The sequence below is a fragment of the Eufriesea mexicana genome, unplaced genomic scaffold, assembly GCF_001483705.2.
Source record: "Eufriesea mexicana isolate 0111107269 unplaced genomic scaffold, ASM148370v2 scaffold1902, whole genome shotgun sequence".
Classification (NCBI taxonomy): domain Eukaryota; kingdom Metazoa; phylum Arthropoda; class Insecta; order Hymenoptera; family Apidae; genus Eufriesea; species Eufriesea mexicana.
Genome location: NW_016909996.1, coordinates 379,404 through 396,614, shown reverse-complemented (window position 1 = coordinate 396,614; position 17,211 = coordinate 379,404). Strand labels below are relative to the sequence as shown.

Sequence of the window (17,211 nt, the reverse complement as noted above, 5' to 3'; positions counted from 1 at the left end):
ACAGTGAACACATTGGTATATTTAAATAACGAAAACAACTCGCAATAAATTATTTTAAACGAAAAAATTGATTGACACTTTCTAGAAAATTCTTTTCTCTTCCTATCACTCTTATTAACTATTAAATATCCATGCTTACTCTTTGAGGATTCTCACATAACTGTTTATTCTGGCACATTCTCCTAAACATTTTCTCAAACATCATTCATACTAGACTGCATTCGTACATATATTTATATCATCGCAAATATGTTTCACTTATTCAACCTCATTCGCATTCACACATATGGAACGAATACTCAAAATTGTGTACAGGTTACTCGAAAATTAAATATACCAGACATTCTTTGTCCTACAGTGTAAAATCATTCGTTGGTATTTTATTTGGTACAATGAAGGATGTTAGTCTGCTCGTGATCGTTGTTACAGCGATCTCGATGAGCTGGATAAACGTAGCTCGTTTTCCGTTTTCATCATTGCCGATCCACGATCGAGTTAATTAATTCGCGTTCGGTCAACATACCGGCGATTTAATTAGTTAATTTAATCAAACGACGTACGAACGCGGATGCGATCAGATATCGTGCGATTTTTCCATTCGTTGTTCTTTATTTCCGCGTTTCTTTGTCGCGTAAAAATATCGCGTAATTTTCACTTTAATTCGTTAATTCGGGTAGATACCACAATACCTTTAAGAATGTTACTTAACAGGAATAACATTCGAGAAAATAATTCTCTCATCCCACTGTTCGATAATTACCTTCTATTCTCTCCGTTTTAATCGCGATAATTATATTTATTGTACTTATAACCCAATATTTTCACAAATCCCGCGGTATTAACCCAATTTCAAATTCCAATTTCACTGCAAGAGAAAGGAAAAAAGGAAAAGAACAGTGCGCATTCGAATTATCATAAGAGAATGTGGTTCTGAAATTAACATTTCCGCAATATCCATCGGGATACGTTATCGAAAAAATTTTGCAAAATAATTTAATCCTGGGAGGGTTATAATTTAACATTTCGATGTTACCCTTTGCACTCGGCAATTTTTTCGTTACAGAAAAATAGTAATTCGAAGACTTTCTACCATAAAGTCGACGATATTTTTGAAACGGCAGATAAGATGTCGTATACAAATTAATACGCAGAATTATTTTATTTCGATATTCCACGTATCATTGGGTAATTGTAAATTTGATATATTAATTAACATCGATCTTTAGAATATAATTGAATGGATTTTGAATATATATATGTTGATATAATAAAGGAGCGATGTCTGTAAGAAAGGGATGAGTGTATGTACACGAGTATGTGTATAATGAATGAGGTGTAGCGTGAATTGTATATGTTCATATAATGTACGCAAGTAGAAAGAACAAACCAGAGGGATTGGGCATAGGTCAGTTGTTATTAAGTTGTAATAGTGGAAATAGGTGTGAGGATGTGATTGCGAGAAATTAATTAGATTTATCCTGAATATTTGTGTTTGATTACTTTTTGTAATTAACACTAGAACTACCGATCTGTAATGGTTACCTAACTATAACGTGCACAGATTATAGTAATTTCAGTGGTACGATGAATATGAGTGAATATATCGATTACAGTTCTTTCTTAATACGAGTTGATACCAATTTTATTCTTAAATCAGGTGTATGTGTTCGGTAATTGCAAAAAGGAAAATTCTGGGACCAGTCATTTTGACTGGGTTGGTTCTAGTGTTAAATAAAGAATTGTTCTTACTGTCATTGATATTTCATCCACCACTAACAAAGGATTAATCGAAACTCTTCCTAATCTACGAAAATATCGAGTATTCGAATAAACTAGACACCGACGACCAAATCCCGATGTTACCTCCATCAGCCGAAACGTAGTATACGAATCAACCACAAATCACAGTAACCGAAATACCCTCCGAAAATACCGGAAACTCCAACGAATCCGGTAATACGTTAATCCAGTCCTGCTAATGCGACCATGTTATAGTTACATTAAAAGGCCAAATATAGAGGCAGCCCTAATCGCGATATTTAATTCCCAGCCGATATACCGAAATATTCTCCGGAACAATTGGAATACCATCGTCGCAATTATCGATCATCGCGTTCGATTTCTAATTTCCATGGCTAATCCGCCGACGTATCCGATGCTAATCGGGTATTAATAAATTCCCGGAGAATTAGGCCAGACTAATTCGATGGACGGGAGAAGCCGCGATAACAGTCAAGGGAGACAATGGAAACGTGTCCTCTGTCAGGAAGAGGCAGAGTTTGTCATCAGGAGAGGAGGATAACGGCGTGTCAGCCGCAGACGAGAATATCCCGGTAGCCGTGACAATTCGAACGATAAAAAGGAGAGAATCGGCGATGGAACGGCTCTATTTCAAGATTTCTCCTGCAAGTTCGATCCATCGCGTCCTCTCTGGCCTCCAGTTCACTTCCAGCAGGGAGAATTACCCAGAACTCGCAGTGGTTCACGGTGTAAAAAATACTCGCGCGAGGATCGCTTCTGGTGTTAAAATATTCGATTAACGACGTTGGTTAAACGACGGAATTTATATAAACAGGGTGGACCACTTAAGGGATGCGCTATTTAAAGGCTGCACCACTTAAAAATCGTTTAGATCAGACGTGCTCTTGCCAATCGCGACGACTAACTATGGATGAATAACCTCGTTATTTTGTAAGATTTTGATTGTTAAAAAATTACAGAAGAAAGATGTAACTTCCATTTACATTCTCCGAGAATAACTATGCTTTTCGTTCGGTAATTAGCTGTAGAGAAAATTTCTTTGATAACTCACGTTTTTAGTACGTCTAAGTTTACAGAAATAAAAAAAAAATGAAGAAAAATTGAAGAAGCCTAATATACGAAATAATTCGCGTTTTAATACATGGAAAATATTTTATTTTATGTTAAAACAAGGTGAAACGAAAATTTTGGAAACGTTTATAGGAAGGACAGGTAATTGAAAAATTGATATCGAGGATATGTCTGACTTCACAGCTCTTAGTCCCGAGTTGTAATGTTTGAAGCGAAGTTAAGAACGAAGAATATTCGGCAAACAGAATCTTTCGCAAAAATATTCGACTATCCAAAGTATAATATATCGCAGAAGACAACAATTTTGGAATCGGTTCAAAGAAATACCACGAACCTCGACGAGTTAATCTCTGACGGTAAATAAAGCTGAATTGCCCTGCCGTCGACGTAGACGAGAATCGGTCAATATTTTTTAACATAACCGCGTGACACGTTTCGATTAAAAGCTTGTTTCCATTTGTCAAGTGCTCTTAAATTCAGCGCACAATAGCACAATGTCGCTCTATGCCCCGCTCAAATGGGTTAAGGTTGATTTATATTAACGATGATGCGGTTTCGCCAAGTATCATTCAATGCTCCTCAGCTGAGCTAACACGTAACAGGATTTTCACGCTGAGCCCGCTCTCTCGAGTCTCGGGTAAACATCGAGTTTTAGATTAGACTTACTATGAATGCACTAGCGACCAGTAAACAGAAAAATCGCGTTTCGTTAAGAAGTCAGTGCTTAATAATAGTAACTCAATTATCGCGCAAGAGAAAATAGCAGAAAATAAAAATACGAAATTCAAATCACCACGAACAACGATAATAAATATAATAATATCAAGAAAATCGGAATTTTGAAGAAAATAGAAATACGAAATTGAAATCACCACGAACAACGATAATAAATATAATAATATCAAGAAAATTGTAATTTATTTGAAATTAAATATAAAATGGAATATGAACCTCGATTTATATTCGAAGAAGTGAAAATAATTCAAGTTTGGGTACTTGAAGGAAATTTGAACAGCGTAGAAATTTGATACAGAGAAGAGACGAAGAAAAATTGTTGATAGGTGGAATTATTGAACGTATAATATAACAGAGAGCGAAATAAAACCTTCTGCATGTTTAATTAACAATTCAAAGTCGATTAACCGACACGTGCGAAAATTTCGATGCAGTTTGAGTAGGTCGAATCCCCTGTCTCTCCCTGGAGATGTAAGTTTCGAGGGTGTTAGGCGAAGAAAATGATGAAATCGCGTAATCGAATGCTGAATAATCCGTTTACCTGAAAACTCGCGATTGGAAGAGGGAAAGTTACGTGAAATGTATTCCCCTGTTCGACCCTTATCTGGTCTCTTTTGCGATTCGTAAGGATTCTCCACCCACGATATCTACTTCGATTTCTCGTTAAAAACCGCGGTCAACGTCGTTGCTCCAACCGTGTGTCAAAGTTTGAAAAATTATACGAACTAGTTTCCTATGAAGAATTGACTTAAAATGGTCTTGAAATGAATAAATAATACACGAACAATTCGAAGAGTTTTTAATAATTATTTTCAATAATTAGGAATATTATTCTTACATTAGGTAAGAATAATATCGATGGTGAGAAATATTTGCTGGAATTAAGCTTAAAATCTACACTGGAAACATTTTCACTTAATTTACTAAGTGCCCAAATATTCCTGCGACGTTAAATTTTGACACGATTTAATCTTTACTTGCAATAAATAAATAAAATTTGTTTCCACCACCGATGACAGATATTTTACTATATCACGAAATGCATAATTCAATAATAAAATTATCAACAATAAAAAATGCAATTATTCGTCGAATAACGTTAATATCAGGATTCTAAGGGTTCTAATATTTACCCTTTGCACTCGAGCAGTGACTCAGCCACCGTTTGTTTTAATACCTTAATTAATACCTAATTAATTAGGCAATAACTAGATTAGAAATATTAAAATGAAATACACACAAATAATTTCTTTCTTTTATAAATTGTATCACCGAGCTTAGAAAAATATAAGAAAAGCTTCGAATTTTCATATCTCTACAGCTAAAAAATTCTTCGAGTGCAAAGGGCTAACAAGCACTACTTTAGAATATAATTTACCCGAATGAAATGGAAAATTAATTTTACCCAAAGCAGCTGCCTGCTTGCAACTGCGAAAACTCAAAAGCCACTCATCTCGACCCTCGATACCTCTAATATTAACGTGCATCTGTTCCGCTGGCGGTAAGACTCTTTCCACGAAGCTCATGCACAAGCTCGCAACAGTTGCAACGAAGTAGGAGATAGATAAAGACTCACCTCGTATGCTCTGAAGAGCAGATAGAGCTCCCTCGGCTTGGCGTCCATCGGCAGGCCGCTCACGAACAAGGTGCGCACCTGCAACAGGAGAAAGAAAGAAAACGATAATCGAGTTAATTAAGCTGATCGGCCAAAGCCAGAGCGAGCTGAAAAGACAGAGGACGAAGCGGAACGGAAGAAGGATTCGAGACGGGGTGAAGGATGAACGAAGATAACCGGGAATTAGCCTATTCTCTTGTTTCATTGCCCTCGCGATGGCTAATTGTCGAATTAATAGCGGACGGTAATACCTTTTCTCCGTCTTCCTTTCCTAATTTAACCACCGATTTTGTCTCCCCCCGTTTCAACCAATTCGGTTCCTCGCGGTGATATTATCCCCGTTTTTGGGGAACGTATCGATGATCACATTCGTATTTACGGATGTTAAGTGTAGGAAGAATCTATTTTTGATGGCATCTATTTTGTTAAATTTATTTTCCGAGGAAATTGATAAATTAAATGGTTCCTCGAGATTAGGATGAATGACGAAATAGGCTGGAGTGATAGAGAGGTATGGGAACCTTACTGATGGGTTCAAAGGGTAACACCTTTCCTCAGTCCACCGTGCTGCACGCATCACAAAAATATCTCGAGCCCCCATTAATTTTACACCATCGAGAAATTTAAAATATAACTAAGAATAGGAGTTCCTGATGAATATTATTAACACCCCTTACCACATAACGTAGCACCTTATGATTCGCATCGCGAGATATTTTGGAATCTGATTGTGTAATGCAAAGATGGTGGATACTACTAGGTCTACTAGGATACTCACTGCAAGGTTCTTCGTTTTGTGTTTCCTCTTCGAGGACCGATACAATACTGCGAGTTCGAACACGTTTCGGCACGATGCCGGTCGTTTGTTTACACGGCCGTGGAAATCGAACCCGTAGCCTTAGCCTAATTGTTATGGTTTGTCGCCGCGACCTGTGCATCGGTTTGCCCTACTACGTCATTACGTCCTCGTTCAACTCTGTTTTGAGTAGATGTGTGGTTTTCCTTCTCTCTGTGACCGATCTCGACAAGTGTGTGTTTCAGAAACGTCTCATCGAGTTTGTAAATATAATAAATTAATATTCCTACAGGTTTTAGAATTTTAGACTCGTTGAAGAGTGGAAACATCAAGGATAGATCGAATCTTGGGATATAAAGCGATTAGAAGAATATTTAATATTATTTGTAAGAAAGATTATTTTAGGAAAATATTATTTTCGTTTCTGCATTTACCGTGTGTACTAAAAATTTTAGAACGGGTGCGTCGATAACTTGGTGTCTCTTTAAAATTATAATACCCTTTTTAACCAATGGTGACTTATAATAATAATTTCCTTAAAACACAAAAAATATAAAAAATCGTATTTCGATGTAACCTAAATTACAATGAAAAATCGGCAGCAATACCGGCAACTTTATTTCCTAAATAAAGAATTACGGTTAAAGAAATAAAAACAATAGAAATTTTTTTAAAACGCGTATTAATTACAATATTCTAATCGCGCGGTTTATAATGAGATTACGGGTTAAATTAAGCCGGCGTGATTAGTCCGTGTAATGTGTATACGATGAAGCTTTAAGTGACTATGGTAAGGTGATAGATGGTGAGGTCGCACTCCAGAGTTATTTTCGACTGAGTGACGGACATTTTCGTACTGCCGCTTGTTTTTGTTCCTTCCCGACTATATTTCGGTAGCAGATACAGTTCCACGCCTTTAAAAAGGCGGGGGAAGCTTAAAGTGGAAGGTAAGGGGGGCACTGTTCATACCTACACCGCTGCATCGCCGCGAGTCGTCGATTCGATTCGATTCGATTCGATTCGATTCGATTCTAACCTATTCCGTTTTATTCCGCTCGTTTCAAGTTGGAAAATATACATGCCCGGAAAATTAAAAACATTCCGATATTCTTTCAATGTCGAGACAAGAATTTGTCTTTATCTTTAAAAAAAGAAAATAATCTTGAAAAATAAAAGAAATTTGGTAAATCGATGATTAAAAGTTACGAATTTACCCGTGTCATATATACGAATAACACGACTGCGCGCTCCCTCTGTATAACAAGAGGCTTTCCGATCGCATTGCAGACTGACAGGGAAAAATATTGATTCTAATAACACGCGACCAACATCCAGTAATTACTATGTTGCAGACGCAGGCTGTTACATTACAGCAGTGAAAAACGAGATTTACGATAGCCGGTGACGAGAGAACGTATTTATGTTTCCGGAGAAAACAGTATGATCGATTATTCGCGTTCAACGTAGAACAATATTCATAATTTGCGAAAGAGAATCTTTGAATAAACGTATAACTATTCCTACGACGTATAAATTTCTCCAACGTATTTTAAAATATAAATTCAGAATTAGAGGTTATTAATATTTCGTAATCGTCTCACCGGAGAAATATAACCTCGAAGGTTTAGATTATCGAGACGTAAAAATCAGTGGGAATATAAATATTGATTTAACCATAACCTCGAATCGTATATTTAAAACATCAATCCTCTAAATTCCTCTGTGTAATTAAAGCCAGAATTACCTGAATATTTATCGAGCAATTCAAACGGTTAAACATCCGAGAGTTGTTCAGACTCGTATTTTCCCTTCAACCTATTCTTGACCCAGTTTCCCGTGCAGCCTGAGAACGCATTGTGGTCGCCGCGGAAGTAAGCAAAACGGAGACAGTAAATTATGTACTGATTTGGCGGCATGCCAGATGAGAAAGGCTGTCCTGCTACGCTTCCGACGGACTTTCTTTTGCGACAAAGGATTCACTGCCCGGTAATCCGATTTATGACGAACAAACACGATCGCGACGACACTTTTCCGAATAAACCCGAATTCGTTTCGTAACGATTGAACGATACGAGCGAATACAACGTGTTTGTCGGTAGATTACAATCCGACACTTCGACACAAGACACATCGTACCACCGCGATTTCTTCGTATTTATCGAAATATGGCACGCGAATATCACTTTTTCCCAACTCGACCCTGACCGTTCATTAATATCTCCCGAATTCTCGTTTTGTAAATGAGACGCCGACGCATGATCATCACGCCACGCCATGACACTTATCGTTAGTTTCAGATGGCGCGCAAGTAGCCTAGTTCCCTTGTTTATAATGGCGCGAAAAATGTAATGGTTCTAAATATATATATATTGCATGCGAAATAGTACTTACAAACAGAACGATGCTTTCAGTCAGAATTAACAGCTACTTATTTACGTATCGTTTCGATAGAAGCGATTAGCGTTTTATTCGAGTTAATGCGAGGAACGAGAGCGTTAAGAAAAGCAGAAAATAATCGGACACGAGGTATAATACCAGTGGTCGACGGAATTCGACGCAAGTTAGTTTCTCGAGCGGAAACGCGCATATACACAGACTGTCCCGTGGGAACGGCGTCGGATCGATCCCGGTGCAGCAAACACATCGATCTACATCTTCTCACGTATTGTCTCCGTAGAAGAAGCGGGCGCCAACGCGATTTCCCACAGGAATAAAGCCGCGGGATGCGTCGAAAACAATGCTGCGAACAGGTGGATAAGGGAAACGCGACGGGAACAATACAACCAGCCGCTTTCACTGCTCTTAATACATACCGCTGCGCCTGGTCCCCGTGATACTTTGACGATGAATTAACGATTGTAGACGCGAAGCGCCATGATTTGTGCTGCGTCTAACCCCCTCTATCTAACCTCTCTTTCCAGTCTTTTTCACACTGTCGCTTTCGCGGGTCTTTTAAACGACCCGTGAATTCTGATAAAGGCTAACATTTTTCGGCGAAAAATTAAAATGAAAAATATGCGTGTTAATTACTTTTTTACGCTTTTTTAAGAAATCGAGATAGAATGTATGTATATTAATTACCGAATATCGAATATTTTAATGCAACATTGAAGACGTTTCAAGTAAAAGATCAAAGGAGAGATACCATTTGATATTGAATTAGCAAACAATAGCCAGTGTATTCCTGTATTTTTCGCGTTTCTTTTCACTTTTTTAAATTAACATAAAATATTACATCGTTAGTTGTAACTATCAGATACACGTGTAATCTAAAAATATAAGTGATCCCTTACAATTAAACTTTTATTTTCCTGCGAACTAGTTACAGTCTCTATCTTAATCCGAAATCTATTTCGATCTCGAGAAAATTCTACACGGGTGTAATAACATCGTATCCGCCAAGAGATCTCGCGTATTTCCCATAAACAAAGCATTCCAGTCTAAAAACAGGCAAGCATGTAACTCAGAAATAACGATAATTTCCTTCATATTAAATTACTCTTCTAAAATCAATTCAAAACCTATTCCAAATATCAAATCCGTCCCCATAGAAAATTAAAAATTCGTCACATTTTAAATAATCCGAATTATCAAAAATATCGCTAAAAATATTCCAAAAAATAAAATACAAAAACAGAAACAAATAACCTCTACATAAAATACTTAGAACACCTGATACACCCTAAATGTCGAAGTACTAAAAATATTTCGAACACACAAAAATACCCCAGAAATACCAGAAATACCGAAGATACCCGAAATACCCACAGTATTCGAAGCACCAAAATAGCCGAAATACCCGAAATACCAAAAGTACCTAAAATTCACATTAATTCGAGCGATTACGTTTACCCAAAACATTCTGCGAGACTTTTTCCCATTATTTCACAGCGATAGTTGGGCGCTTTCACGGTGGTTTCCGTTCGGCAAGAACGTTGGTAAAAAGGAGGACCGATGCACGTAATGCCGTGATGCAAAACGCCGCGAGATGACGAAAAAAGGAAGGGAAACGTTCGCGTTCTTATTCGCGCGTCGCGACGCCGTGCTTACTTCGGCATGTGCCGGAAGAAGGAGGCTTAAACTCCCTCTGCTCGTGTAACGCGATGACGTTGATATTCACGAGCGCCTATTCAATTTAACCTTGCACCTGCAAGCACCTGATGCTTCGCTAAGGTTTTCCGGATGAGCGAAATCAAGTACGTCCCGGCGAGAGACGGTGAAATTCGGAGCCAGCATCGGCTCACGGACATCGCACGCGATTTCCGGGACCGGCTCGAAAACCAACCAGGGTGCTATTATACGGAGATGTGGCGGTCGCTGAAAGTGGACAGGAAGCGACTCTACGTGAAAGAATAAGTCCAATACGAGGAATGAAAATTTTCCCTACCGACAGAGCTTGCTTTCTCACCGAATTGAATTTAATCAGAGTTATAGCCAGAGTTGCAATGTCATCGATTGAAAATTCGTTTCAGAACTGAAATTCAAACGAAGTATGCATGAGAATGAAACGTAGAGAGCTCATCGTCGATTACGTTTGATTTTCAACGTGTTCCAGCCATCTTTCTTCTCGTGAAAAATGTTTTGGAATAGAATGAGGGTAGTTGTGGGAGTTATTAAGAATAACAGTGAGAAGGGTCAGGGAGTTGGTTAAAAAATTGGCGAAGATATTATCGAGAATAATAGTAGACAAGGGTGAAGATGTTTTAGGGTAAAGCCAGGATGAATATTGTTAAGAATTATAGTAGAAAGAGGTGAGGGTGTTTATTAAAAATATTTTACAATAAATTAGCAAAGATATTACAACTAGAATATTTTTAAAAAATATTTTCGAGGGAGATGAGCAAAGATATTATTGAGAATAATAGTAGACAAGGGTGAAGATGTTTTAGGATAAAATCAGGGGAGATATTATTAAGAATAATAGTAGAAATAGGCGAGGGTGTTTCTCAAAAATATTTTACAGTAAAATTAGCAAAAATACTACGACGAGGGTATTTTTAAAAAATATTTTCGTGCTAGATCAGCAAAGATATTACTGAGAAAAATAACAGAATGCGGAGGGTATGCAGATTTTGTAAAATTAAATTCCAGTTCGTCCTAAGAAAACACAAAACCTAAGATTCGTACGAATGATGGTAAAATTTCGCGAGGAAACGTAATCATCCCCGTTTCAATGTCCACTTTCAACCCCTAACTTTCGGTCACCTCTGTTGACCGATTTTTGCAGCGATACTCGTTAAACTGGAGCGCATCGCGAGTGAAACGGCGAAAGTGAGCTGTTTTACAAATCGCAGAAAATTGGCCGCGTTCCGTGGCCGCCCGCTAAAAACCAGTTCATTTATACCTCTTGGAGCTAACTAAATCCAGCGTTAAATGGATGACGCTGTGCAAAAACACACTGCTTCCGTCCGAAACTACTAGCCAGCGATTTGTAGCCAAACGAATTGATAGCTCGCAGTTTAGCCTCGAAAGTACGGGAAATATGTTTGACCACTCGTTTTCATTAAGCTTATAAAACATTTTCGACACGCCTCCTTTAAAAATACGATCTTGAAGTGCCATGCAACCATGATGTAACGACTAATGTAACGTAACACGAATAAGAAACTTTTCACGGTTTAACTCCTTTCTTTTCCGATCATACTTATTTTTTAAAAAGCTAACCAATCAAGTTCTTCTTGGGGTGAAAAATTAATTAATTACTGGAATTCAAAATTATCCATTCGAAATTAAAAAGCAACACCCCTGAACAATGTTACAGGAAATAAGTTGTAATTAAAAAGAGGAAGAGACGAATAATATGTTTGGTTAATAATTCGTCGATTATTATCGTTGATTTAAACAATATCAGCTTTGTTTGCAAATGGAGCAACAACGAAGCCGAAAAAAGGGATTCCACGGTTTTTGTCGGAATAGCGTAGCCTCCCTTAATCCTTTCTCGTATTAATTACTCGTGGTCGGGTCAGGAAACGACGGTTCGCCGACCGACCATTACTTCCGGCTCGACTGGCTTTTGTGAAACATTAAAAACTCCGTCCTTCGTTGGGAATGACGAAAACCGACCGACCGTGGCCAACCCTTTGTCATTAAGGTACTTTGATTAAAGGTTCGTTCATAATTACACGGCTGGTCCGATCATACCGCCGAAAAATAAAATAATAATCATCGAACCATGATACTATAAAGAAACTAAAAATCCTCGATCGACGATAATGTTATAAATAAAATAATGATCACACGTATAATTAACCAACACGAGTCTTCGTGTTTCCAAATATCCTGTGTGAAGAAATAAAAAAATAAATAGAAAATTGGAAAATTATTTATTATTTGCAAATGACTAACTACGAATTTCTAAGAGAATAATGAGATCATAGGGAATTAAGAGAAGAAAGCACAACTTGAATAGTTAACTCGCATAGGTGGTTTTCCATTTAATAAAGGTTCTTAATAATAGCTGTATTTATCGCTGTATTAATAAATGTAATATACGAGTGCAATATTGAATCCCTCGTGGAATGTGAAATTTCTACTGTCAATGGTAAAAACGCAGTGAAAGTTCTTAATCCTGGACGTTCTCTTCACACGTTTCTTACTTTCCCACGTTAATGCACGTGGCTTATGATAAACCCATTATACAAGAGGGCTCGAAAAACTTGAAAATGCGTGGACAAATTGAGGAAGTGAGCACTTTCTTTTGGATGCAACATAATGGCCTTTTTGTCTGTGCTATCTCGTTACGTACAGCTTCACGCTGTATACAATCGCGTCCAAACTAATAATTTTAATTCGCGAATGTACACTTTGATAATTTAACTTGACAACCCCGTATTATGCTGACCGAATATGACGTCAACCCCAAAACAGGACGAAAATTTAAAAATAACCTTGACACGATACTGAAATGTTAAAATTAAATAAAAATGAAGAAGAAACGATGATCGGTGAAACAAATATCTATAGTCAATGTGATTACCTCTCTACTTTCCGAATTTTTTAAATTTTAATTCGGAAAACCTGACATTTAATATTTTATTTTCAAACTAAATTTCTATCTTCCATTTTTTATTCTTTTTTTTTTTGGAAATTAGGGACTTTATGATAGTAACAAAATCCCACAATATCGTAGAATCGATAGCCAATAGATATTCTCGAAATCGCGATACAGTAGAACTCTCGCTGACGATCTTAATCACACGACAGACAATCCAGATAAATCAAGACGTTAACAATCAAGTCTCCCATCAAGTCAACTTTTCATCACCTCTAACACACTGAACGACTAAAGGAGAAACTTGGTAAAGACCAGAATTAAAGAGAATCGCGAAACGTGTACACATTTCCAGACCTACATCATTATTATACCAAATACACACCAAATTATCATATGACACTTGAAACTCTCTCAAACCACTCAAAAATCCTTCGCAAACAGGACCCAAAAAATCAACCCACTCAGCGCTTAGAATATTCGCGATAATTATTAATTATTTATAAAAATATTTCTGAAAACCCTAATCTATGGATAGACAGATTAGAGTCCCACGTGCATTAGTCAAACGAAATTTTAACGCGTTAAGAATGATGCAGCCAATGTCCATTGAGAAAGACAGTCAGCTCTCGAATTTTTTAAAATATATTGCAATATTTATTTTTTAATCTCGATACTTCAGGACCTAAATGCGACCTAAACGAAAAATACACTGTCAATTCTCACAGACCAGCTCCACCTAAACGGAAAATTCACTGTCAGTCCTGACGAACTCGGCGCTCAACGTGTCAAACAAAGTTGTTACGTTAATTACTAGTTATTTCTCGGAAGAGACAGAAATAAATGCAGAGAAAAATGAAAAAGAGGAGAAAAGCAAGGAAAAGCATCGCGTGGCGTGCAACATCGTGCTAGCAACTTCCCTTTCGTGTCTTTGGACGACGGTTCGTGACCGGGCCGGGCCCGATAATTGTGAATCAAGCTTAATGGACCCCTGGCCGTGGGACAGACGGAGACCGACGGTGTTTGGTCGGGATAGACGAGCGCCTTACGTGAACGTGGCTTAAGTAATTGCCAACTTGCAGCTCGCGCACGTGTAGCACGTAATGGCGTCGTGGGCTGCTTAACTTGTAATGATCTAGCTGCATCAAATTGCCGTGGCAATTAATAAAGTTAAGAAACGCCACCGGCTGAAAGTATGGCCAGGCAGTATGGCCGAGTAAGGATAATTACGGCGCCAGGTTCTCTGGCTACCTCTGCGCCACCCTGGCCGGCCCTGCGTCGGGGTAATTAATTTTCGGAAAGGCTCGTTAAGAGGTGCGTCGTATTTTCTCAAGGTCGATCGTCGGAATAGAGAGGCGTTTCCGGTGATTTTCGCTTGACCTTGATGGTGAGATCGGTTGCATAACAGAGGGTGAAAAGGATAGGGTGAAGGTTAGATGTTGGTTCTTTTCTTCGGGTGCTCAAGTGCGGGGTAAACACGTTGACTGCTACGCACCTGTGGAGGGTGGTAAATGTAGAGCGAGTGTGTGAGAAAGGAGAGAATAAAAGGGAAAGGGAAGCATTTCACCCTGGGTCTGCTAGTGGACTCGTGGGTCTGGCAGTCACTAAAACTGAGAACCTAGCAGAATATCAGTGATAGGTCAGGGAATCCTATTTGTAGGAAGCAGAGGGCTCACTAAATATTTTTGAAAAGTCTCGAATTAGTGAGTATCGTATGGTCGCCACGTAATTTTTATGTGGGGCGTTCAACCCGTAATTTAAATTATTCAATTTAATAATTTTTAAATAAAATTTAAATTATTCAAGAATATGACAAAAAAAAATTGGCACACTGTCTATTTCGCAATGTTCTCTGTTTAATTAGGTTCTTCAAATTTTCAAAAAGTAGACAAGTGCAGCACAGATGAAGCTTTAGAAGAAAACTATCTTTATTTATATTGATTTTATATACTGTATATATATATCTTGGTTGAGTATTCTCAAATTTTGTTGGTCAATAATAAAATGATTTTCACATTTTAAAAACTTGGACTGTTGTCATAATCGAAGGAGAGACGATATCACGAGCACACGGAGTAGAAATCAGAAATTAATTCAATATTTCGAGCAATAAATTTGATAAACGAGACTCTAGTGAGGTTTAGATATTATGTGCGAAAGGGGAACTTACTATAGGAGTTAGGTTCATGGCGAGTGACCGAGTACTCGAGACGAGGGTGAGAAGGAAGACAGGGTGCATGGGTTCGCAAGGTTTTTGGGTGAACGTAGAGAATGTTTGCACTGTTTGTTTGAGCCGAGCGAGAGAGAGAGATTGTAAAGTAGAGAAAGAGGGAATGTCGGGTGTAAGTACGCATTGTGCGGTGGATGTTTGCAAGGGAGCAGTTGAATGGAATCGAGAGTGAGAGTCGTATTGTGTAATTGATTCCTATTGTTGGGTTAAATTGTATCAAGCATTATTTCGGTGTATTTGTCTTTAATTATGCACGCGTGTGAAATTTTCTTTGAATCTCACCCTTTGGTCACTTCAGCTGTACTCCAATTAAACGATAGATGTATAGATCCTGATAAAACCTAAGCACGTAATTGGTATTTTAAATAGGTATCAGTCGCTTTAATTATTACAAGAAATTAATTAAAATTCCGTGAAGCTTGCAAGCCTATAAAAATTCTACTATCTATTATATATTTCATTAGAGTCCAATTAAATAGGTATTAGTCATTTTGACTATGGCAAATAATTAATTAAAATTCGATGAAACATACATGTTCCCAAAAAATCTACTATTTATATTTTATCAGAGTCTAATTAAATCGATATTAGTCACATTGACTATGACAAATAATTAACTAAAATTCGGAGTAGCTTCAAACTACAAAAAATTCTATCATTAACACATTTTACCAGAATTTATTAGACAATTAGAAAAATTCTTTTGACAGAATTCCTCGAGAATTCTTCGAGAATTCCTAAATTTTTCTTTGTCTCTTTCTTCGTCTGTCGATAGTCGGAAAAAGTTTAACTCTCAACGTTTTATCAGTTTCATAATTTTCCCCGACGTTGCGTTTAATTGGAATTTATGTTTCACGAGTAATTGTCCCCTGGCATCGGATAACAAATACATTCGCCAGAGGAGCCGCGATAATGACATTCTTTTAAACGATATTACTACTGGATGTCCTTCAGGTTGTCCGGGGAAGGAAATGCAATTTGCGCGGAACAATCGATCACGGACGATTGGATCCACCTCGGGAGCCTGCGAATGGCCATTTCGTTGATGGCATTATTTCCTCTTCAAATCGAGACACAATTCGTGCGTATTTCACTTGATGCCTTTGTAGCTTCGATACGATTCCGCCTCCTACACTCCTCGCGATTTTGTTTCTCTTTCAAATTTTCACTTCCAGTGGGGGCCAAAATTTTCTACCATCCTTCTATCCCATTTCCTTTTTCGTCGTCGATGACAACGAAATTAACAAAAAGAAAATAAAGAAAAGAAGAGTAAAATGGAATTTTACACTTCCTCCCATAAAAATCATTTATTGAAGGAAACAGTGGGTTCCCATTCTTGGGTGAGTGGGTGCCCCTCAGTGGGGCACCTCCACTGTAATATCGTTCTAAATATCAATTAAAATAAACAAAGAAGGAGAAGAATAAGAATAAGAATAAAAATAAATACAGGAATGTAAAAGATTAGAGGGACAGTGTCGACACGGTGAGAAAAGGAAGGAAAACGCGAAATACAGTCTGAGAGACGGTCGGTTCGCGTGGGCGAAGCCGTCCAATTAGGTTGGAAAGTTATCTCGCGGAGACGGCGATTTCGAGTGGGTGCAATTACCGGAAATTAAGACGAAGGAAATCGAAGGTCCTCGAGCGCGCGCCGTGAAATAATTCCGGCGGAGGCAACGACTGACCGGAAAGAGGACGTCGGGGTGCAGTTTTTGGAGAACAATTCATCCACGCACGATCGACTCCGCTCCCAGTTCCTGCCGTTCTCGTTGCGTAGTGTTTCCGGGCCCGATATCTTCACGCATCCGGCTACAGCGCCGCTCAGATTATGCCCGATCAGACCCAGTGAAATTTTCCACATAGAAAACACTGTAGAATTTTCCTCTAATCCGTGATACACATCGAGGAACGAAACTGAATCTATACTACGTTCATATTTGAACAGCTGTAATTTTGAGAAATGAGATTGTATAATAATGTTTGTGGAGTCAATATACAGGGTAGAGACTGTACTT

General features: G+C 38.0%; 1 protein-coding gene across 2 annotated transcripts in view; it reads right to left on the bottom strand.

The window, feature by feature from the left end:
• Window positions 1-17,211, bottom strand: part of LOC108549365 (protein couch potato) — a 182,339-nt gene that overhangs the window by 89,722 nt on the left and 75,406 nt on the right. For both annotated transcript variants that reach the window (XM_017902718.1, XM_017902719.1), the window contains exon 2: window positions 5,144-5,221. In XM_017902718.1, coding sequence (XP_017758207.1) covers window positions 5,144-5,221 — 78 coding nt within the window. The remainder of the gene's footprint in view (window positions 1-5,143; window positions 5,222-17,211) is intronic.